At 54.3% G+C, this 23,168-nt stretch overlaps 2 protein-coding genes across 6 annotated transcripts in view; both read left to right on the plus strand.

Moving 5' to 3' along the window:
- LOC112632677 (ubiquinol-cytochrome-c reductase complex assembly factor 1) overlaps positions 1-4,257 on the plus strand; it is a 108,697-nt gene extending 104,440 nt beyond the window's left edge. For 3 of the 5 annotated variants that reach the window (XM_025398519.1, XM_025398521.1, XM_025398524.1), the window contains 2 exons: positions 84-197; positions 2,771-4,257. In XM_025398519.1, coding sequence (XP_025254304.1) covers positions 84-197; positions 2,771-2,905 — 249 coding nt within the window. In that variant the 3' untranslated portion in view covers positions 2,906-4,257. The remainder of the gene's footprint in view (positions 1-83; positions 198-2,770) is intronic. The other 2 variants (XM_025398522.1, XM_025398520.1) reach the window with 2 other exon arrangements.
- Positions 4,258-15,831: 11,574 nt separating this feature from the next.
- Positions 15,832-22,776, plus strand: FAM83C (family with sequence similarity 83 member C). Its single transcript, XM_025400202.1, has 4 exons — positions 15,832-16,462; positions 19,581-19,748; positions 19,955-20,079; positions 20,582-22,776. Exons 1-4 carry the CDS (start codon positions 15,950-15,952, stop codon positions 22,017-22,019), a joined length of 2,244 nt encoding a protein of 747 aa, XP_025255987.1. The 5' UTR covers positions 15,832-15,949; the 3' UTR covers positions 22,020-22,776.
- Positions 22,777-23,168: the final 392 nt, after the last annotated feature.

Genomic DNA, 23,168 nt, shown 5'->3' on the forward strand with positions numbered 1-23,168 from the left:
CTAGCATGTTCACAGTATCCCTAGCGTCTGTGTCCTGGCTCTGTGGATCCCTCCGGAGACCATTGCTGTGCTGTGTGTTCCAGGGAATCCTTTCAGATGATCATGGGCTGGCCGCTGCCCTCTGGAGAACCTTCTTCAACGGGAAATGTGAAGACCCTCGACATCTTGAATTGCTGGTAGAGTATGTGAGGAAACAGGTGAGCGACCCTTTCCCTCCCCTCCCAATTCCTGGCAACAGTGGGCCCTCCTCTTGGGCTTTCAGGGGATCATGAGAGGTTGAGTTACCAAGGAGCAGTCTGAGAGAATTCTGACCAGATCACATCAGCTAGACGCTGAAGAAGGAGCGCCTTCTGTATGTCCAACCATGAACTGGGCCAGGGAGCGGGAAATGGGAAGAAAGAGAGAGAAAGAGGCATCAAGTAGTCTCCTGCCCTCAGGAACTTTGAGTCATTCATTCACTGTGCACCTCATTTCCTACTATGCGCCTGGTGCTATGCTAGCAGCTGGGCCCACAGAGTCCTGGCAGATATGAGCACTGGCAGCCGCCCACTGTGGACCCCTTCTCTACCCACTTGGATTTGTTTCCTGCTCCTGATTTCCAACAGGACTGGGCAGCAGGCAGCATTTCACAGACAGCCTCTTCCTGCTAGATGCTCTCCATGGTCAAGCAGGGTCCCCCCACTTCAGTTTCTCACCCCTCTGGCTCCCCTGGGCTCCCCAACATCAAAGCTTCTAGGAGAAAGCTCTGCAGTGGGGGCTGCTTACCCACAGAGCTCTTCTCAAGCCCAGGGAATTAATTCCTTGACCTCCCTGCCCTCAGATCTTGTATTGATGGGAGACTCATACTTGATAGATGAGTGAGCTGACTGGCAGGGAAGAGGACATAGAGGCTCTTCCAGGGCCTCCCAGTGAGTCAGCCTGCACAGCTGCCCTAGGGCCCCAAGCTGCGTGATTCATGCGGCCACTGAGGCCTCAGCTGCCTCAGACAACTCAGGCTGTGCCATGAGTCACACCTTTGCTTCATGACCTGGCCCCTGGAGCTGAAGGGGTGTCACCCCACAGTTACTCTCTTGTTCACTTGTATCCATGGTCTTCAAGCCTCCAACAACCAGGAAAGGCAAGGCTGGAGCTCAGCTCTTGAGAAGACAGGGCTCATAGGACTAGCTTGTAAACTGCTGGAAAAACCACATACTGGGGCTCTGCAGACCCACAGGGTAGAGAATCCCAGGAGCCAGGACTCCTGTTTGACCACTCTTCAAATCTGCCAGAGCCAGGGAGAAGGCATGGCATGGCCAGAGGGCCCCACCCACGGAGAATTCTCATACTACCTGTTGACTGGCCTCACCCTCAGACAGGAGTAGCAATTCGCAAAGCAGATGCTGTGTTTTCTGAGACCTGCCCAGTATTTCCATCTGCCATGGTGGGCTTGTGCCAGAAGCCACAAGACACACCTGGGACTTCTCTGAGGGCCCTCTAGGAAGGGGCTGCCACAACCATTGTCCCTACAAGAGGTCCCACGTGGCCCCAGTGAGAGGCAGTGCAAAAACAGCGAAGGGGCTCTTGGGAAGGCAGGAAGCTTTGGTGGGGACCCAGTTATGTCGGCAAAACCTTTTGAGCACCTGCTGCTCCAGGCACTCTTGGGAAAGCAACGATTAATAAGACCCAGTCCTGCCCTTGAGGGGCCAGCTCATGGTTTGGTGAGGAAGCCCAGGCACATGGCTAACCCTGGAGTAAGCCAGCCCATAATGTGATACAGAGAGGGCAAAGTGCTGAAGGCTGGGAAAGGAAGAGCAGGAGCTGGACCTTGAGCAGACTGCTTGGTGTGGCCGATGGCCCAAGAGCCAACCACAGGTCTTGTTGAGATTTTCAACCAGGAGGTGGGCAGAGTGGTGGCACTGGGGACAGAAATGGAGTCACTGTAAGGAGGAGTGGGCTTTAGGGAAGACATGGCAGGGCAGGTGGGAATCCAGAGCTGAGGCGCGTGCGAGAGGCTGGGGTTGAGTTCAAGCGTCAGCAGCTGGAAGCAGAAGCAACCGGAATGGTGGATTCTTGGAAGGAGGAATGACCTAAAGCCTAAGATGAAGCCTCCTGGCCTTGCAGCAGTGGCTTCTCTGGATGATGACCATTTTAATGGCAGAGCTATCTGCCCCTGCTGTCCTAGAGGGGTGATACTAGGGCCTACTGACCAGGGGCCCACTAGAGGACAACAGAGGCATACATATGCTTAAAGTGTGAGTGACTAGCACTGCATATATGAATCTCTTCATGTGTCCTGTGAGGTACGTGTTTCTATCCCCTCTCTCAGACAAAGGAACTTAAATCTCAGAGAGAGGAAGCGGTCACCCTGGATAGCAGCACTGGGAAGGGACAGAATCAGGACTCTCACGCGGCAGCTCTTGGGTGGACAGCATGGCTGTGTGTGCTGCAAGCCCTGACTTCCTGGCCTGCAGGAGCTGTCTAGGGAGGGCATGTAGGGGAGAAGTATCCTTGGGAGATGTGTGTCCATCTCCATTCAGAGGTGTGATAGGGAATTCCCTAACCGCCCCCCCGCCACCCGCCCCATCCAGCTCCCCAGTGATTGCTTTCTCCAAACCACCTTAGTGAATTGATCTAGATCAGAGATGGCTTGGCCTGGGACCTGGGATGGTCAGAAACCCCCCTCATGCCCTGTCCCCTTCCTTCCTCTCCTCTGGGAGGCTGGTTCCTGATGCTGGCTCCTCACGTCTGTCCTGCCTCTGTTGCTTCCTCCTTCCCGCTCCTGTGGTTGCAGATGCAGTACCTGGATTCCATGAACGGGGAGGATCTGCTTCTGACAGGGGAGGTGAGCTGGCGCCCTCTAGTGGAGAAGAATCCTCAGAGCATCCTGAAGCCCCATTCTCCCACTTACAACGACGAGGGACTTTGATGGGCTGGGCCCCCTGCACGGCTGGCCAGCTGGCTTCGAGGAACCGCCAGGAGAGAAGTGCCTGTTGGTCCAGGACCCCGCAGAAAGTGGCCTGAACTGACCTCTGAACAGCATCTGTCAAATACCTGGCCCCATTTGTGTTGAGTTTCCTCTTAGTGTGCCCAGGAGTCTGATCTGCTGGGATACAGGGATGGGAGAACCCCTAGCTCTCCCACGTGTCCTCTCCCTCGGGAAGCCCCGAGTGAGAGTCCCCCAGCACACACTCCCCAACCCCCTCCAGCAACTACCTGTGACTGACAGCTTTTCCCAAAGGCGGAGGAAGGGATGGTGTAGGTTCAAAAGGGAAACCCCCCAGGGCCTGCTGTGGCCTAGGAGCGGATTGTAATGCTGCGGAGTCTGGACGGCGACCATGCGTTGTCCCTCGGCTTCCAGCCATGGGGTTGAGTTGGCCATTAAAAGAAACAGACTTCTCTCTACCATGGCCCTTCTTTGTTCCAGGGACTTAGAAACTTGCCTGAGTTGGTGGCTGCGGTAGTGAGGGCACCGCCCAGCTCAGTTAGTGATGGAGAAAGGGAAGAGGCTGGGATGGTCTCTGCTGCTGCTCTTGCCTCTAGTTCATGGAGATGTGTCTCTGTTCAGGCCAAGGCACAGCCAGCCAGGCCCCTCGTCTGGGACCCAGGAGGCCTCTGATGACCAAGGGCTTTCACATCCTACGTCATTTGGAAGGAGGCCTTGAGAACAAAGTCACCTTTGTCACAGTGAACTGAATGAGGAACATGCTGTCTCCTCTCTTGGCCTCCCCTTTCATGAGATATTAGGGAGAAGAGAACATTCCTCCTGGCTTAGTTGTAGCAGACCCAGACCTGTGCCCAGCTTTGGGCCCCCTTCCCAACTTCTGAAGCACGTGCTGTAGAGCCACCTTGGTCTGAGCACCTGAGGACCAACCCCTCCTCCCTCAGTGCAGGTCATCTCTTGGGGGATTTTCTTAAAGTGAAGAAAGGGAGTGGGGAACCATATTGCCCCTTCCTCCCCCATCAAACTTCCTTCATTTAACTTGCTATAAAATGAGTCATATAAAGAAACTCTATATGGGTGAGGTATATCCCACTTCTGTGAAAACATTACAAATCAAACCGCCTTCTCTCAGTTTATTTAAGATGCTTTTGTTGCAAGCGGAGCTCTAGAGTGAAGCCTCCTGTGTGTGTGTGAGATAATAACACCTTGTAACTCATTACAGCTGGGCACTATTTACATAAACCAGAGCTGAGCCAGGCAGGAATTTGCTGATTAATTTATTTTTAATGGAGTGAAGTATACCATGCACCAAAATAAACTTTACTGTGTGTACCTAACTGCTCCTGGAATGGATGGAAAAATTAATGGAACAGATTTTGGCTCCCAACTCTACACATTAATTCATATATAAAAGTTATTTGAGCGTTAACCCATTTGCTGCCCAGGGTAGCTCCCCAGCCACAGATCCCAGCCCATGGCACCAGTTCAGCTACCGGGCTTGCTTTAGAATCCTGGAAGCTCAGATTTGGAAGGAACTTGAAAGGTCATTGGGTCCAGCCCTGGTCCAGCACCTGACTCCCCTTCTTAGCATCCTGTTCAGCCAGTGTTCATGCAGGCCCTGGGTGAATCCCTCCAGCAGCTGACGGTCCCTGCCTAGAGAGCTAGTCCTGTCTGCTCAGGACTTTGTGGTCATGAAACACAGTAACCTGCAGTATGGAGCTGCCTTTGAAGGAGCGAGATTGGATCTGTCATGTCTGATGTCGGTGAGCCCTCACTTCCTGGCCGTCAGCACCTTGCCCTGACTCTGCCAACCCCCTCCCCTTAAGATCTATTCCAGGCTCCTTGGAGGCTGTCTTTATTCTTGGTTTGGCCTCTGCCTCCATTCCTGGTTTTATGATTCTACCCATCTTTTCTCTGAGCACACTGAACCTTTTGGGGTTACCTGGAGAGATCATGCTATGTGTCCTCTACCTAGAACCTTCGTCCCTCTCTCTCCTGTCCCCTCCAGGTACAGGCACACTATCTGTGCTGCTCCCCACATGGTTCTCTGCTCTGGAGCACTTACCTTTTCATTTTTGTAGAGACAGGTTCTCACTATGTTGATCTTCCCACTTTGCCTTCCCAAAGTGCTAGGATTATAGGCATGAGCCACCGCACCTGGCCCTGATAGCACTTACCTTACCATGTTGAAATGATTTTTTTACCCACCTCCCACACTGTACTGTGAGCCGCCTCAGTGTGGAGTGGACACTGTGTTTGTGTTGGTCACCGTTGTTTTTCCAGTTCTCAGCCGAATGCCTGGTTCATTATCAGCATCAGTATATACTTGGATAAATGAAATAATGAATGTGTGACTAAATCACCAAGTGTTATCAGTACAACCCCAACCAAAAAGCCCCCTTCTGGGCCGGGCACGGTGGTTCATGCCTGTAATCCCAGCACTTTGGGAGGCCGAGACGGGCGGATCATGAGGTCAGGAGATGGAGACCATCCTGGCTAACACGGTGAAACCCCGCCTCTCCTAAAAATACAAAAAACTAGCCGGGCGTGGTGGCAGGCGCCTGTAGTCCCAGCTACTCGGGAGGCTGAGGCAGGAGAATGGTGTGAACCCAGGAGGTGGAGCTTGCAGAGTGAGCTGAGATCGCAGCACTGCACTCCAGCCTGGGCAACGGAGCAAGACTCCGTCTCAAAACAACAACAACAAAAAAAACAAAAAGCCCCCTTCGGGACCATTCTCAGTGTGACCCATACAGTTCCACTTATTTTAACAATATTGAGTACTTCCTTTGGTCTTAGCATAGGAACCAAAATGGAAAGTTCTTTCCATAGCTAAATGTTTTTCTAATGTAAATCATTATTGTACGAAACAAGGGAAGGACACAATTTCTTGCCTTCAGGGAGCCTCCTTTGTAGGAATGATTTTGTCATTTATTAATATTTGTATTCTGTATTCTTCCAGAAAAGATCACAGCAAATTAAGAGACATAGTTTATAATAAAATTGTAGGCTGGGCGCAGCGGCTCATGCCTGTAATGCTGACACTTTGGGAGGCCGAAGTGGGCAGATTGGTTAAGTCCAGGAGTTCGAGACCAGCCTGGGCAATACAGTGAGACCTTGGCTCTACAAAAAATGAGCTGGGTGTGGTGACGTGAGCCTGTAGTCCCAGCTACTCAGGAGGCTGAGGTAGGAGGATCACCTGAGCCTGGGAGGTGGGGGTTGCAGTGAGCTGAGATTGTGCCACCACACTCCAGCCTGGGTGACAGAGTGAGACCCTGTCTCAAAAAAAAAAAAACAAAAAAAAAACCTTAAAGTTTAAAAGATCAGATCCAGGTATTGGGAGGGAAAAGAGGGAAAATAATTATGTTAGAAAACCTGGACTGCTAATGAGCAACTTTCATATGACTTTTTAAAAATTTTATAAAATACTGTAAATGCATTGTCTCACAACAATCAGGTAAAACAGGTGTTATCCTCATCATTTTTATTATCCCTTTAACACAAGTGAGGGAACTGAAGCTTAAGAGGGGCCTAGAGAGAGTGATCGAGGTTACGAAGGGGCCAAGAGTGCTCCAGCCCACGACAGACCCTGGGGCCCCTGCTTTGTCCTCATGTCACACTGCCTCCCTCCCCCAGGTCAACCAGGAGATTTGCAACTGAGTATGAGGTCTTGCTCTGAGCTTCCTGGTCAAAGGTGGAAAGTGGAAAGCGCTAAGGTTATAGAGTTCCCATTGTCACAGAAAAGGAAGTGTACTTACTCATCAGAAGAAACATACATCTTACTCTTCAAAGAAGACTGTATTATAGAGGTTTTCAAATGAGAAGCACTGAACAGTGTAGTGAACAGTACCACTAAGATTTATGTTTTACCTAAAAATTTGAAAAAATAAATCATCGCTATTTCTTCCGATGAGAAACAGCCAAGAGTGTTCCAGCCCACGACAGACCCCCGTGGGGGTCTGAAGAGGGTGGAGCCTGAAGAGGGTGCAGTCACGGAGCTCACTGGGGCCCAGAGATGGCGACGTCTGGCAGAAGAATCCTCTTTAGAAAAGAAGAATCCTCTCTGTGTTATCTCTTCTCCTCTCTTCTCTTCTCTTCTCTTCTCCCTTTCCTTTCCCTTGCCTTTCCTTTCCTTTCCTTCTTCCGATGAGAAATAGCGATGCTATACAAGACGGGGTGAATCTTAAACTGCGGTTGAAGCCCAGGTCGCACTTCAGCCGGCATCTTTTGAGTTTTTCCTCCGTGCCAGGCTTGGTATTTTCACTTGTCACCTCACTCGCCGCCTTGCAGGTGAGGATTCTTAAGCTCGTGTTCCAGGAGGGAGATGCCCAGATGTACCCTGTATAGTGGCTCTGACCCAGTCCACTGCTTAAGGAGGTGGGAAAACGGGAATTGAGGACTAGCTGTCCAGGTGAAGGCACAGAACAGGAAGCTCTTCAGACTGTTGAGTTAGCTGCTAAGGGAAGGAAGGGTTGCAGAGGTCAGGAGGGACCATGAGTAGGGGTTGCACAGATCACACATCAGCTGCCAGGCAGCAGGGAGCCACTGTGCGCATTCTTGGTAAAGACTGGGGCGTGATGGCAGTGGAGAGACAGTGGTACCAGGATGGATTGGCTCTGTCAGGAAGGGAGTTTAGCCATCTGGGCTTGAGATGCTGGGGGTGACAAATGGAATTCAAAGGGAAGCTCAAACCCCAGAGACGGCCGGGCGCGGTGGCTCAAGCCTGTAATTCCAGCACTTTGGGAGGCCGAGACGGGCGGATCACAAGGTCAGGAGATCGAGACCATCCTGGCTAACCCGGTGAAACCCCGTCTCTACTAAAAAATAGAAAAAAATAGCCGGGCGAGGTGGTGGGCGCCTGTAGTCCCAGCTACTCGGGAGGCTGAGGCAGGAGAATGGCATAAACCCGGGAGGCGGAGCTTGCAGTGAGCTGAGATCTGGCCACTGCACTCCAGCCTGGGTGACAGATTGAGACTCCGTCTCAAAAATAAATAAATAAATAAATAAACCCCAGAGACACTTCTGAGAAAAAACTCACCAGGACTTGAGGCATAACGTGGAGCCTGAAGAGGGTGCAGTCATGGAGCTCACTGGGGCCCAGAGATGGTGACTTCTGGCAGAAGAATCCTCTCTGTGTTGTGTCTTTTCTTTTCTTTTTTCTTTTTTTCTTTTTTGAGATGGAGTTTTGCTCCTGTTGCCCAGGCTGGAGGGCAATGGTGCGATCTCAGCTCACTGCAACCTCCAACCTCCGCCTCCCAGGTTCAAGTGATCCTCCTGCCTCAACCTCCTGAGTAGCTGGAATTACAGGCACCCACCACCACGCCCTGCTAAATTTTTTTGTATTTTTAGTAAAGACGGGGTTTCGCCATGTTGATCAGGCTGGTCTCGAACTCCTGACCTCAGGTGATCCGCCCACCTCAGCCTCCCAAAGTGCTGGGATTACAGGTGTGAGCCACCGTGCCCCGCCATGTGCTGTGTTTTTTCAAGTGAAAATTACGGCACTCTCTGAACTAGGCAGGGCAGGGATTGCTGCATCCATGATGCAATAGGGAAATAGGCTCACTGAGAAGAATCCGCTTGCTGGTGCAAGCTGACCCTGCAGCAAAAGCTGAACAGTCATTTTTTCTGGGTTCCACTCCATTGCTTTTGGTGCACCTTGGTTGCATCTGTGGGGAGCCAGTCTGGTGGCAGATGGACTTCAGATGCTAGAGATGCTCCAGGGAGGGCAAGGGCATGGGGCAGGAAGGACCTTGGTGAACCTCAGGATTGACCTCGGGGATGAAGGATGTTGGCCTTGTCTTGGGTTTAGAAATCCTGAAGTTGAAGGCCGGGTGCGGTGGCTCACGCCTGTAATCCCAGCACTTTGGGAGGCTGAGGCGGGCGGATCACCAGGTCAGGAGATTGAGACCATCCTGGCTAACACGGTGAAACCCCATCTCTACTAAAAAAAGATACAAAAAAAATTGGCTGGGCGCAGTAGTGGGCGCCTGTAGTCCCAGCTACTGGAGAGGCTGAGGCAGGAGAATGGCGCGAACCCGGGAGGCGGAGCTTGCGGTGAGCCGAGATCGCGTCACTGCACTCCAGCCTGGGTGACAGAGCGAGACTCCATCTCAAAAAAAAAAAAAAAAAAAAGCAAATAGGAAGAAAGAAAGAAATCCTGAAGTTGATGAGCCCCTGAAGGTGAGGGCAACCTCGAGACTGGGTTGGGAGTGCAAGGAGCACTCACAGGAGATGGCAGGAAGAGCAGGCACCAGTGCAGAAGGTAGACTGTGGAGCCAGGGAAGAGGAGAGCTTCTAGGAGGAAACTCAGGGCAGCATGCTGAGAAGAAAGGGAGGGAAACTGGGAGGAGGCAGAAGAGGGGGTGAAACGAGGGGATTTGCAGGAACGTGCTGAAGATGTGTTTGGGGCAGGGAGAACTCTGATGAGCTAAGCACTTAGTGGAGTAGGGAACTTCCCATGAGTTTAGGGACTCCGATGAGATCCTTCTGGAAATGGAAGCCTGATCTTGAGAACAAGGGCCTGGCTTTGGAGGTGGTGAAGGAATCCTTTCCTGAGACCAGTGATTGGGAGGACAGATAGGGGGAAAAGGAGTTTCTGAGGAGAGGGCTGAGAGGGAAAGGAGAGCTCATGCCAGGTGGTCTCGATCTAGAGTTTATCAGCTGTGGGGGTGGAGTGGGAGGGAAGTGGAGCTGGCAGGAGTGCTTGAACTCTTCCCCTGGGAGCAGCCCTCCTGTACCTATTGCCCTGCTTCCCACTTCTAGTCTGTCCACTGCACCCACCATGCCTCACCCACCCTATCCACGGGGCTTGGCCTTAGAGAGGGGGAGGCCAGACCTCAGGCCCCTGACCCCAGCCTTCCCCGCTCCCCCATCAGGTTCTCTGTGGCTTCCAGGGAACTTCCCTGGAGCAATATTGGTGAGCCTAGGACCCAGACCCTGACCAGGCCACTGACTTCCCTTTTCCGTGTGGAGGGGAGAATAAGGAGAAAAGATGCTGGAGACCCTGGCTGGAGAATTTCCAGGAAGGGACCTCCAAGCACCACCCCATGGCATCAACAAGTGATGGACTACAGCGATAGCGCCAGAAGTGCCTGGAGACCTCCCGCCCAGCCAGCGCGTTGGACAGGGGAGGCTGAGGCCCTGCCAGGCCTCACTGCAGGTTTCAGTCAGGAACCAGCACCCACGGGCCTGGGCTGGGTGCTCTTCCTCTTTTTTTCTTTCCCTGTGGCCAGGAACAGCATTCACCTCCCTTTGGGAGAGGGCCTGCCACTGCGCTGTGCCTTGCTTGAAGGGGCGGGAGGTGGGGCCATGGCTCCTCTGAGGTTCCGCAATGGGTCCAAGCTCTAAACCCCAGGCGCTTGGTTTATACCTCAGCCTAATCCGTGGTTTATAATTATTTATGAGTCTGTCTTCCCCACTGAACTGTGAGCTCCTCCAGGGCAGAGACAAACTCTTACTCATCTTTGGGTCACCTGCTGGCTGAAGGTGGACACTAAATCCATGTCGGAAGGATTGGACAGAGGGAGAGGGGGTGGGAAGGGGAGGCTGCCTCAATAACGGGGCTCCAGGAGTCAGCAGATGTATCTCTTTCTTCCTCTCCCAATTTCAGAACAAATGGAGAAATAAAACACAGGAGACAGACAGACAGACACCCCGCCTCCTGTGAGCAGGGATGGGACGAAAGGCCAGATCTCAGAGGCAGCGGTGACTGGCCACACCCCACTGACCCGGCTGGGACCATGTTGGCCTTGGCACCAGCCTTTGGTCTAGAAGGGGCCAGAGACTGACCAAGAGGGCTCCCCTGGTGGCTTCCTGAGCTTTCAGGCCTTCATCGAGCCCCTGTCCTTTCACAACTGGGAAAGCTCTGGACTTCAGCGTGTACTGAGCAACCACAGCTGCTCTCAGCCAGGCACGTGGCGTAGCTGAGCCCATATATTCCTCACAATAACCCTGTGAAGGAGGTGGCGTGGGTCCCGCTCTACGTGTAGAGTCAGCCACTGTGACTCAGAGAAGTTCTGATTGTTCGGCTCCCCCATTAAGTGGCAGAGCCTGTGTTCCTCTCGGGGGTCTGACTCAGTCCAGTGGCACAATAGCCCATGGGGTATCAGGATGAGATAAGAGTTCGGAATTATGACCTCCTGAGACCTGTGTCGCACTCAGTGAACAGTGAACCACACTGGGTTCAACCAATGCGGGTTGTTTCTGGTGTTTTGGCCCACTCTCGCCATTGGAGCTGTTTCTCAGTTATCCCAGGATGCTGCTCTGGAGTCTTCCCAGCCTCTGTACCATCATCTCTAGGTAAGAACCCAGCACCTTAGAAGGCCCTCAAGCTCTTCCTAGTGTGGCTCTAACCTTCCTATTAGCATCTTCCCCTGTACCACGGCCCCCACCTGCCTTCCCTGGGCATGTCCTTGCCCTTTTCCTCCAGCCAGGAACGCCCCACTTACCACTCTGCACCCTGAAATCTTTCTCACCCTTTGCTCCCTGGCTCAAGCCAGCCTCGGGGACTCCTCAGCATTGTCCGCTTTTGCATCTCTGGCTCTTAGGTTGCTTTGCCTTGATTCAAGGGATTTGGGCGCACTCTGGCTCCCCTACCAGTCCCAGCTGCTCCTCTGCGGAAACTCTGTCTCTCCTGACCCGGGGCGCCAGAGGAAAGGTATGTGGCAGCACTGGCCTCAGAGCAGCCTGCACCTGGAGGGCTGCAACCCAGCCTCTGCTCCCCCTACCCCACACGACATCGCCTGCCCAGACACCACTTGGCTTGTGAGAGACAACAGACAAGGCTAAGTGGCTCCTGGGACAGCTGAGTGATGCCAGGCAGGCGCCTGACACACCTTCTGTACAGGAAAACAGTTTCCTTCCTCTTAATTACAGTCATTAAGGGGCCTGCGCCTGACACACTGCAGCCAGGGACAGGGCTTGGGTCTGTCTGGATGATTCCCATCACCCTTGGCCACCATCTCTAGGCCCAGCCCCAAGGCCAGGAGCCACCTGTCTGCCCTCCCATTGCCCTTGACCAACTCAGCTCACAGGGAGGGCTGCCTAGGGAGGGGCAGCTGGTCCCTCAGCCCTGGGGGATTTGATTTGATTTGCACGCAAGCATTATCATGATGTCTGGGATCCACTGGAACCCTTTGCCCTTCAACCAAGTCTTCCCACCCCTGCCCCTCTCCGTTGTGCTCTCTGTCCACAGCCCCAGTACCGCAACGCAGAGTCCAACACAAGGACTATCCCGCCGCCCAGACACACGTGCACACACAGGTCCACGCACAATGCTGCGCCACGCAGGCACACAAACATCACAGACAGGACGTGCACACACATACAAGCACAGGTACAGTTATGCACAGGTACAGGTGTATATATTTAGTCAAACCATATGAAATTGCCAATATTCGGTGGTTTCTTATGTACAAAAAAGGAATTTAGTACAAACCTGGGCCTGGGGGGAAGTATACAAAAATACAGAGCCAAATTTGTACACCTGTGCCTTATTTACAACAGCCAAAAGGTGGAAGCAACTCAGGCATCCATCTGAGGAGGAACAGATGAGCTAAATGTGCTCCACACATGTAATGGGATATTATTCAGCCGGAAGTGGAAGGAGATTCCGACATACACTACAACGTGGAGGAACTCGAAGATGTGAAGCTACGTGAAATGAGCCAGTCACAAAAGGACAAAACCGTATGATTCCACTTAAATGAGGTATCTAGAGGAGTCAAATTCATAGAGACAGGAAACAGAATAGTGGGTGCTGGGGGGTAGGGGAGGGAGAAATGGGGAGTTCATGTTTAGTGGATACAGAGCTCTAGTTTTGCAAAGTGAAAAGAGTTCTAGAGATGGATGGTGGCGAGGGTTACACCATAGTGTGAATGGACTTATGACACTTGAAGTGTACCACTTAAAAATGGTTACAATAGCAGATTTTGGCTTCGTGCAGTGGCTCACACCTGTAATCTCAACACTTTGGGAGGCAGAGGCAAGAGCATCACTTGAGGCTGGAGTGCAGTGGCGTAATCTTGGCTCACCTCTACCTCTGCCTCCTGGGTTCAAGCGATTCTCCTGCCTCAGCCTCCCAAGTAGCTGGGATTATGGGCGCCTGCCACCACACCCACCTAATTTTTGTATTTTTATTAGAGATGGGGTTTCACCATGTTGGTCAGGCTGGTCTTGAACTCCCAACTTCAGCTGATCCGCCCACCTCAGCCTCCCAAACTGCTGGGATTATAGGCATGAGCCACCGCGTCCAGCCATGAATTCTTTTTTAAAGGCAAATGTTATGTGTATTTTACCACAATTAAAAGATACAGAGCCAAAGATATGTACCTGAAGTATATGTATAAACACTGCAGGGTAAACACAACTAACTCAGTGACATGCAAACTTGCCTCCCTCCCTCCCGGGAGCACTTCTCCCACCCAGATAAGACCCTGGTTGATCCTCCCCTTCAAACAAGGGCCTGGAGATAAGGCCCTAATGATGGCCCTGCCACCTCGGATACCCCCACAACTCATTACCCTCCCACGGTCTGGCTTTGTTTACTCAAACTTCTGCCCCTCTTGCAGCCTCCTCACCCCCTGGGAAGGGCCTCCTTGGAGTGCCAGGTGCTCCCGCACCTGGGATGGGATAGTGTGGGTCATAACTCCTGACCTGTGGCTCCCCCATGCTCCCCCAGGTCCTTCACTTATAGGGTCCTCGAAGACACAGCCCTAGCCCCATTCATCTTTGGTTCTAGGGCTCAGTTCAACTCGGGAACCTCTAAATCCCACCCAGCTCCCTCCCACTATACATGTGTCAAGTTCTTTGGACACAGAAGACCCTGTGTTCCGGACATGATCGCAGACCAGACGAACCAAGTGCACTCAGTGCTAAACAGGGCTGCGAGACACGGCTTTAGGTCTTCTGCACTTCCCGCCATCCTCGCTGGACCTCACGCCTCTGTGGAAAGGTGGTGACTGCTTCTGCCTAGCCTGGCTCCCCAACTGCAGCTGCCACCTGCTCACCCCGTTCCCCAGAGCAAAGCTGCTCAGCGTCCTCTGAAGGACACACAGTGCATGCTCCGGGACTTCAGTCTTTGCTGGGGCAGAGGTCAGAAATCTGCCTGCCCTGTTTGCCTACTGACCTTACAGTGTGTTCACCCATTCTCTGAAACAACCTTTCAACCATTTTCATACTCAGCCCTGGAGGAGGGGAGGAAGGCTGGGGTCTGGCCACCACCAGGCCAAGAACATCCCTGGAGTTAAGGGTGTTGCAAGCATAGCCATCTGGGACAGCATGTCTGAGGGGTGGGCCTTAGCCCACTGCCCACAGTGCACTGGGCACTTGTTAAAAGACCCAGGAATTCAAGGTTACAGTAAGCTATGATCACACCACTGCTCTCTCTAGCCTGGGTGACAGAGCAAGATCACGTCTCAATTGAAAAAGAAAAATGGCCAGGTGTGGTGGCTTACACCTATAATCCCAGCACTTTGGGAGGCTGAGACAGGAAGATTGCTTGAGGCCAGGAGTTCAAGATCAGCCTGGACAACATAGTGAGATCCCATCTCTTTTTTTTTTTTTTTTTTTTATTTAGAGACGGAGTCTCGCTCTGTCACCCAGGCTGGAGTGCAGTGGCCGGATCTCAGCTCACTGCAAGCTCCGCCTCCCGGGTTCACGCCATTCTCCTGCCTCAGCCTCCCGAGTAGCTGGGACTACAGGCGCCCGCCGCCACGCCCGGCTAAGTTTTTGTATTTTTAGTAGAGACGGGGTTTCACCGTGTTAGCCAGGATGGTCTCGATCTCCTGACCTCGTGATCCGCCCGTCTCGGCCTCCCAAAGTGCTGGGATTACAGGCTTGAGCCACCGCGCCCGGCCGAGATCCCATCTCTTAAAAAAAATTCAAAAATTAGCTGAGCATGGTAACATGCACCTGTAATCCCAGCTACTCAGGAGGCTGAGGTGGGAAGATCACTTGAGCCCAGAGAAACTGAGGCACAGCTGTAGTGAGCTGTGATTGCGCCACTGCACTCCAGCCTGGGTGACAGAGCAAGACCCTATCTCAAAAAGAAAAAGAAAAAAGAAAAAAAGACAATCTCCAGAAGCCTATGGACACCTTCTGGATGAGAATCTCCAGGAGGGTGGGGCCCGGGGGTCTGCATTTCATCACCTCTCACCAGCCCTGGGGTCAGGGTGAGAACCACTGCCTTAGGTTCTTGAATGACAGCTCTGAGTGGGGGTGGGAGAGAGCCAGGGGGCTGTGAGCACCACAGTTAAGATGGTGGAGAGTGGCAGGACGATTATGGGAGCAAAAAGAGGACTGGCTGGGGAACAGACAGGCATTGATGTCCTTGGATATTCCATGTGATGCTTGTTCAGCTCTCATTTAGGGCCTTGCAGACTTGAGCCAAGGCATGTGCTATCCACTATGGTATGTGTTGTGGGGGGCCATGGCCAGTCTGTAAATCGGCGTTTGGGTGAGTTTATGCAAGTCGATGTGATTAAAGTGTGTGGTCGGCCTGTGTCAGCCCACACTCCATATCTGTGTATCGGTCAGTTGTCAGTGTGTCCGTCTGCGTGTGTGTTCATGTCTTTTCCTGGGTGTCTTGAGTGGCTCACCCACCTGCAGTGTGTGTGTGTGTGCATGTGTGTTCCTGAGCCGCCTGGGCCCCTCTTGGCTATAATTCAACCTCTGTGGGTCCCAGGAAGTCAGCATTTGGAGACATGCTCGGAGCCTGGTAGGGATGGGGCTGCGTTGCTGGGGAGGAATAGAGGGAGGCAGGAGTGTGCACCGAAAGCCTGGCATTGCCGCTTCCCCGGGCAGGCGAGTCCCAACACAGGCAGACAGGTGGGGCTGGCCTGACAGGTTCCAGAGGCCAGGGGCAATAGGGCGGAGCGTGGCTCTGATTTAGGGTGGCAACAGTTTGGGGGCCCGCCACACACACAGCGAGCGGGCGGGCAGGAGGTGGTTCTGCCGGTCTCCTCTTCCTGCTGCAGCCAGCCCAGCGTGCGGGCCATGGGCCCTACTGGTGGGTGAGGCAGCCGCTGGGCAGGCATGTTCGGAAGCCCAGGGCCTGGGAGCCTGGGAGCCCAGGGCATGGCGGGACCCCTGCGGGGCCGGGTGGAGGAGCTGAAGCGGCCGTGGTGGCGGGAGAGCTCACCGCTGGTGCTGCGGCACAGCGAGGCGGCCCGGCTGGCGGCCGACGCCCTCCTGGAGCGGGGTGAGGCTGCCTACCTGCGGGTCATCTCTGAGGAGCGGGAGCTGCCCTTCCTGAGCGCCCTGGATGTGGACTACATGACCAGCCATGTGCGCGGGGGCCCTGACCTCAGCGAGGCCCAGGGGCAGGAGGCCTCGGGGCCAGACCGCCTCAGTCTGCTCTCCGAAGTCACCTCAGGCACTTACTTCCCCATGGCCTCTGACATAGACCCCCCGGACCTGGACCTGGGCTGGCCCGAGGTGCCACAGGCCACGGGCTTCAGCCCCACCCAGGCCGTGGTCCACTTCCAGAGGGACAAGGCCAAGAACATCAAGGACTTGCTGCGCTTCCTCTTCAGCCAGGCCCGCACGGTAAGGGCCTCATCTCTCCATCGCTCAGCTCACAGAGGAGGAAACTGAGGCCCAGAGAGGGAAGGGACCAGCCAAGGCGACGCAGTGACTTAGGGGCAGAATGAGGACCAGCACCTCTGGCACTATTAGATCGCAAACTCCTAGAAGGGGGGCATCCCATATTTACCTTGGCAATGCTTGGTCCCCAGGAGTAGTATGGATGAGCCTAGAACAGGGCATGGGCATCAGGGACTCCACAACCTTCTGAAATGCACACCAAGTGGTGCAGGTTGGAGGGAGGAGTCCTCGCTGCATCTTTACCTTGGAAGATGCTCCACTGCCTTATCAGTTTCTCAGAAAGTTTTATGATTCCCACACTAAGAACTCCAACCTTGGGGAACAGCTGAGTCACTTCCTTAACTTACAGAAGAAGAAACTGAGACCAGAGAGGGGCTTGGGACTTGCCCAGGGAGGTCCATATGGTGACATAGAGTTCAGGGCTCGGGGAGACAGGGGCTCTCTGACTTAGGTCCTGGGGAGCAGTCCAGCCGTCCTTGCTGGCTCAGGTCCCCAGTTGCCCCCCACCCTCCTGCACCACATCTGCAGCTGGGCCTGAAGCAGGGGAGGCGGCCAGCGTGTGGGCCTCTTTGGCATGTCCTCGAGGGCTGGGCTTTGGAACCAAGGAGGAAAGAGGAGAGGAGGATGCTGGGCTCAGTGATGGGGAGCAGGAACGCAGGAGAAAGAGAATTGGGAGGGCAGGTGGGGGTGGTCAGCACCCAGAAAGGCTCTGGCCACACACAAGCACAGCTTCACTTCTGAAGCCCTGGCCTCCTACTCTAGGGGAATGGACAAGATGACCCCTGGCTGGGTTTGAGGTAGAGATAGGTTCCTGCTGCAGAGATGGGAAGCCAGGATACTGGGATCCCACCGGTACTTCCAGAGCTTCCTGGCAAGCCTGCCTGTGCCCCAGGCAGGGGACGGCCAGGCCTGATTGGCATCGGGAATGGGGTTATTAGTGAGGCTGCTGCTGTCGTCATCCTCACCCCTGCCTCTTTGATCTTTCCTGCCTGTCCTTGTCCCCCTACTCTGGCCAGGCCTGTGCTGTGAACTAGGGCATCCCCCAGTGCCTCACTTTCTCAGCCCCCATTTAGACCCCTCTGTCCTGGGCCAGGAGCCAGGCTCGTGTACTGGGCTGTCATGACTCCTAGTGACCTTGGGAAATGCTGTGTTGCCCTGCAGCCCAATGTTTATAGAGCTCTGTTATGTCTTGAGCATTTTCACATTTAATTCCCCGTAGCTCTGAGACATGGCTATCATTAACTCCATTTAACAGCTGAGGAAGTTGAGGTTTCCAGAGGTGAAGCTACTCACCCAAAGCTGTGTCACCAGGAAATGGTAGAGTCCAGGTTTGAACCCAGTTCTTTCTGACCCCAGAGCTGGAGTGCTATGCTCTGTAACTCCTGCCTCTCGGCCCTGCCTGGGAGAAGAGATTCTCATAGCAGATATATGCCATGGGAAGAAAGGCCAGCTGGGGGCTGGGAGGTGCCAGGAGGGTTTCAGGGGCCTCTTAGAGGCAGCCCTTTATATGGGATGGAGGCACAAGCCCCAGCCCAGTCCTCAACTGAGCGGAAAACTTGGATCCATTTGGCATGGGTGCAAATAAGGGAGTCTGCAGTGTAAGGGGTCACACCAGATCTCTGTGGCTTCACAGGGAAACTGAGGCAGGGCTGGGAAAGGGCAGTGAAGACCCCAGTAAGTGGCTTGTAGCTCTGACCCTGGAGAAGGGAGCCTCAGACAGACAGTCCCTGGGGCAGAGCTGGGCTGGAGTTAGTGGGGGGAGTGCAAGGAACTTGCCTGGGAATTGGGGCCTGGGTTCTGCTTGTCACTGCTGTCCCATCTGGGGCTCAGTGCAGAGTGGGTGTTGGACTAGCACAGTCGATCCACAGTCATCTTTGAGAATCTGATGACAGATAAACACTCGGTGAACCTAAAGATGCACACAAATGCTTTCAAACAGCTAGGGGTTCAAGACAGTCAAATCTGGGCTGGGATTTTACTGTAATCCCAGTGCTTTGGGAGGCTGAGGTGGGAGGACTGCTTGAGGCCAGGAGTTCAAGACTAGCTTGGGCAACATAGTGAGACCCACATCTCTACAAAAAATTGGAATAAAAAAAAAATTAGTGGCCAGGCGCGGTGGCTCATGCCTGTAATTCCAGCACTTTGGGAGGCCGAGGCGGGCGGATCACAAGGTCAGGAGTTTGAGATCAGCCTGGCCAACATCATGAAAACCCGTCTCTACTAAAAATACAAAAAATTAGCTGGGCGTGGTGGCAGGCACCTGTAATCCCAGCTACTTGGAAGGCTGAGGCAGGAGAATCACTTGAACCCAGGAGCCGAGATCGTGCCACTGCACAGGTGACAGTGCGAGACTCCGTCTCAAAGGAAAAAAAAAATTATCCAGGGACAGGCACAGTGGCTCATGCCTGTAATTACAGCACTTTGGGAGGCTGAGGCGGGCAGATCACCTGAGGTCAGGAGTTCGAGACCAGCCTGGCCAACATGGTGAAATCCTGTCTCTACTAAAAATACAAAAAAATTAGCTGGGCATGGTGGCAAGTGCCTGAAATTCCAGCTACTTGAGAGGCTAAGGCGTGAGAATCACTTGAACCCAGAAGGCAGAGGTTGCAGTGAGCCAAGATTGCACCACTGCACTCAAGCCTGGGCAACAGAGTGAGATGCTGTCTCAAAAAAAAAAAAAAAAAATTAGCCAGGCATAGTGGCACATGCCTATAATATCAGCTACTTGGGAGGCTGAGTTGGGAGGATTGCTTGAGCCTGGGAGTTCTAGGCAGAAGAGAGCTATGATCATGCTACTGCACTCCAGCCTGGGTGACAGAGTGAGACAGACACTGACTCTTAAAAAAAAGAAGACAGTCAAATCTCCCTGTGCCCAAGTTAAGAAGCCCTGGGCTAGGTCACTGCTAAGAGCCCTTCCTGTTCACTTTCTCTTGAAGGCTCTGGCCTCCTGATTTTCAGTCCAGTGCTCTTTTCCCGGGGCCCGGGTTCCTGCCCCAGGCTTGGCTGGATGTGGGGAGTGCCCTGGGCAGCGCTGAGCTTTCATGCACCTCCCCCTGCCCAGGTAGTGGCTGTGGTGATGGACATATTCACTGACATGGAGCTTCTGTGTGACCTCATGGAGGCCTCGAGCCGGCGTGGTGTCCCTGTGTACCTGCTCCTGGCCCAGGAGCACCTGAGGCACTTCCTGGAGATGTGTTACAAGATGGACCTCAATGGGGGGCACCTGCCGGTCAGTGAGGACCAGGGGCAGTAACCAGGGGTGCGGATGGGGAGTCAGGGAGGGCGGGGGAGCCAGTGGGTGGCCACTCAGCACTGGGGGGGCAGTGGGAGTTGGGGGTAGGTTCCCTTAGCTGTCTGGGGTTGGAGACCCCATGGGGCAGAGACATGGCTTGAGCCTCACTCTCTCAAGGTCACCCCCAACCTACTTACACCTAGAACATGCGTGTGCGGAGCATGTGTGGGGACACATATTGCAGCAAGGCTGGCCGCCGCTTCACGGGGCAGGCCCTGGAGAAGTTCGTCCTCATCGACTGTGAGCAGGTGGTGGCAGGCAGCTACAGGTGAGCAGGCTCGAGGAGGCGAGGGGGGCCTGGGACTGCACCACTGGCTGGCAGCTCTGAGCTTCCCTCCACTCGTCCATCCCTTCGGACACAGACTGAGCACCTGCCATGTGCCAGGCATCATGCCAGGCTCAGGGGAGGGTGCTGGGGGCAGGTCGGCCCTGGAGGAGCTCACTCTAGGGAAATGATGACTTTAATACCCTTGGCATAGAAAATGACTATTGCACATTGGAACTGGAGTGACTTCAGGGAACCTCCCACAAGTCCATTTTACAGATGGGGAAGTTAGGGCCCTGAGAGCAGCCATGTGCCCAGGCCCACTAAGCGGGGCTAGGGCAAGCACAGACTCTGGAGTCAGAGCTCTGCCCCTTGCTGTGAGCCCTCGTGGTGGTGGGGTTTGGGTCCAGCATGCTGGACCAGGTATGCACCTCTGGCTGTGACTCCTGCCAACACCCAGGGTCCTGCACTTTGCCTCCTGACCCCCCTGTCCCTCTGCCCCCAGCTTCACCTGGCTTTGCAACCAGGCCCACACTAGCATGGTGCTGCAGCTCAGGGGCCGCATCGTGGAAGACTTTGACCGGGAGTTCCGCTGCCTGTACGCCGAGTCGCGGCCTGTGGAAGGCTTCTGCAGTGGTGAGGACCCGCTGTCTCCCCGGGCACTGCGTCCTCCCCCCGTGGCCCTAGCCTTCAGGCCTGGCATCCCAAGCCCCACATCGTCCCCGCCCTCCAGCACCAGCCTCAGCAGCATCAAGCGGTCACCACTTACGGGTCTCTCCTCCTGCCTCGCTCTACCAGGAGGTGGTGATTGCAGTGACATGGGCATGGGGTCCTCGTTTCTGGGTCCCGCCCGCCATGAGGCCCATGGCCAGCCCTCCCTGCATCGCCAACTGTCAGACCCTAACCATGGCTCCCCTCCTGGGCTCTATAGGGCCAACCTGGGCAAGCTAGGATCATACCCGTGGTCCCAGTCCTCCCCTGCCCTCAACCATAATAGTGCCAGGCCCTTGACCTTGGCAGTGGGGTCCCCTCTGCTTCCTCGCTCCCGGCCCCTCCTCCAGTTCCATTGGGGTGTCCCAGCTATGTCCCGGTTCCCAGAGAATGGGCTCCCAGGAAGCCAAGAGCCCAGCCCCCTGCGGGGTCGATGGGTACCTGGCACAGCCCTGGAGACAGTGGAGGAGAAGGAGAAGAAGGCATCTCCAAGTCAGAGCCGTGGCCAGCTGGATCTCCTTGTCCCCTTCCCCAGAGCCCGAGAAGTGAGAGACCCTGACTCTGGGGTTACCCCCAACTCAAGCCCCCTTCGGGCTGGTGAGCAGACCCCAGAGGACAGGAGGTTGTCCCCAAGCCAGGCCAACAGCCAGCTGGATCTTCTGTCCCGAGCCCTGGGTACTGGGGGTGCCCCTGAGTCAGGTTCCCTCAGACCTGGTGATCGGGCCCTGGAGGACAGGAAGATGTCCCTAAACCATAGCCATGGCCAATCAGACCTCCTGGTGCAGTACCCCAAGGCCCAGGGCTCCAGAGTGCCCCTTGAAACCAACTCCTCAGTCAGACCTGCCAGACAGGGTCCAGATGAGCGGCGGCAGACCCTGGGACACAGCCAGCTGGACCTCATCACAAAGTTCGGCCCATTCTGGGGTGAGGGGCCTGGGCCTAATGGTCTTCCAATACCAAGCCCTGCTCGCACGACTGAAGTAGGGTCTGGGGATGAGAAACGGCTAACCCTGGGCCACAGCAAGCTGGACCTCATCACCAAGTATCATCAGTTGCAAGGTGCCAGGCAGGCACCCGAGCCTGGGGCTCCCAAGGGTGGCCATCTCAATGGTGGTAACAGTGACCTGGTCAGGGATGAGAAACGGCTGACCCTGGGTCACAGCAAACTGGACCTCATCACTAAGTACAACAAGTCCAAGTTCAAGCAGCTCCGAAGCCGCTTTGAGTCCTAGCCAAAGGACTGGCGTGGGGGTGCACTGGCAAGGGCAGGCCCCTCCTCTGTCCACTGAGACTCTGGACTTGCTCAGGTCCCAGACTGGGGAAGGGAGGTGTCTAGAAGCCCAGGTCAGACGCACTCTCTGGGCTCAAGATTCTTGTGTACACACACACACACACACACACACACACACACTGACCAGTATATTCTTGAATCTAGGCTGTGTTTCCAGCCCTGTGCTGGGCATACCATAGAGCTGACAGGTGGGTCGACTCAGATCTGGGGACAGAGATGAAATGCACAAGCTGCTGGAGAAAGGGTCAGAGCCATAACAAGTTAAAGGTTAACCAGTGACAGAGGGTGTTAGAAAACAAAGGGCAGAGAGTCATGGAGAAGGTGGAGTAGTCAGAAAAGTTTCTTAGAGGAGATGGAGGTGGTCTTTGAGCCAGGCCTTGAAGGATGGGGAGGTTTTGGACAGAGGGAGGAGAGAGTTAGAAAAATTTTTGGTAGAGGGAATCAGGTGAAGAGACACCCTAGAGAGGACTGAGTGGATCTGACGTGAATGAGGGAGGAGGAGCAGAGTATGTCCATACACAACCCCCCCCCTACACACACACCATCATCATCATTATCATCATCATCATCATCATTGTCATCATCTTGCTGAGTGTCTCTTGAAGTACAGGCTGTGACAGGTTGTGGGCCATTTTCCTGAACTCACCACTTGCCCGGGACAGTAAACATGATACACATCAATAAAGGCAGACTTTATTATAACCCACAGTGCCTGGTGTATCCTGAACTTTGAGGAGTTATGGGAGGGGCACGTTAGGGGAATGGGAAGGGCACCATTCAGGCCAATTATGGGGAGCCCCCTGGAGGAGGGTGAATGCCTAAGGAGGAATTGGGGGAGTCCAGGGGCTCCAAGCTACCACTGTGACATTTTGAGAGAACCTAGGGCTTTTGCAGATTCTACAAAATATGGGCCAAGCTCATCCTGTCCAAGTGTGCAGCAGGGCCCTTGGCCCCCATCACTGTCCCGGGGACAGAAGTTGGCTGTTGAGTGAGTGACAGAGCCCATGCGAGAGGCACATCGTGGAAGCCAACCAGCATCTACATCCTTGCCCACCCTGGACCCCTTTCCAGCCTTTTCCTGAGCCCCTTC

This window comes from Theropithecus gelada, chromosome 10 (assembly GCF_003255815.1).
Source record: "Theropithecus gelada isolate Dixy chromosome 10, Tgel_1.0, whole genome shotgun sequence".
Classification (NCBI taxonomy): domain Eukaryota; kingdom Metazoa; phylum Chordata; class Mammalia; order Primates; family Cercopithecidae; genus Theropithecus; species Theropithecus gelada.

Excerpts from the sequence above, each read along its gene's own strand:
- FAM83C (XM_025400202.1), top strand. The coding sequence starts at position 15,950 with ATGTTCGGAAGCCCAGGGCCTGGGAGCCTGGGAGCCCAGGGCATGGCG. Across the intron at positions 19,749-19,954 it reads TCAATGGGGGGCACCTGCCG|AACATGCGTGTGCGGAGCAT; the intron begins GTCAGTGAGGAC and ends ACTTACACCTAG. Across the intron at positions 20,080-20,581 it reads GTGGTGGCAGGCAGCTACAG|CTTCACCTGGCTTTGCAACC; the intron begins GTGAGCAGGCTC and ends CTCTGCCCCCAG.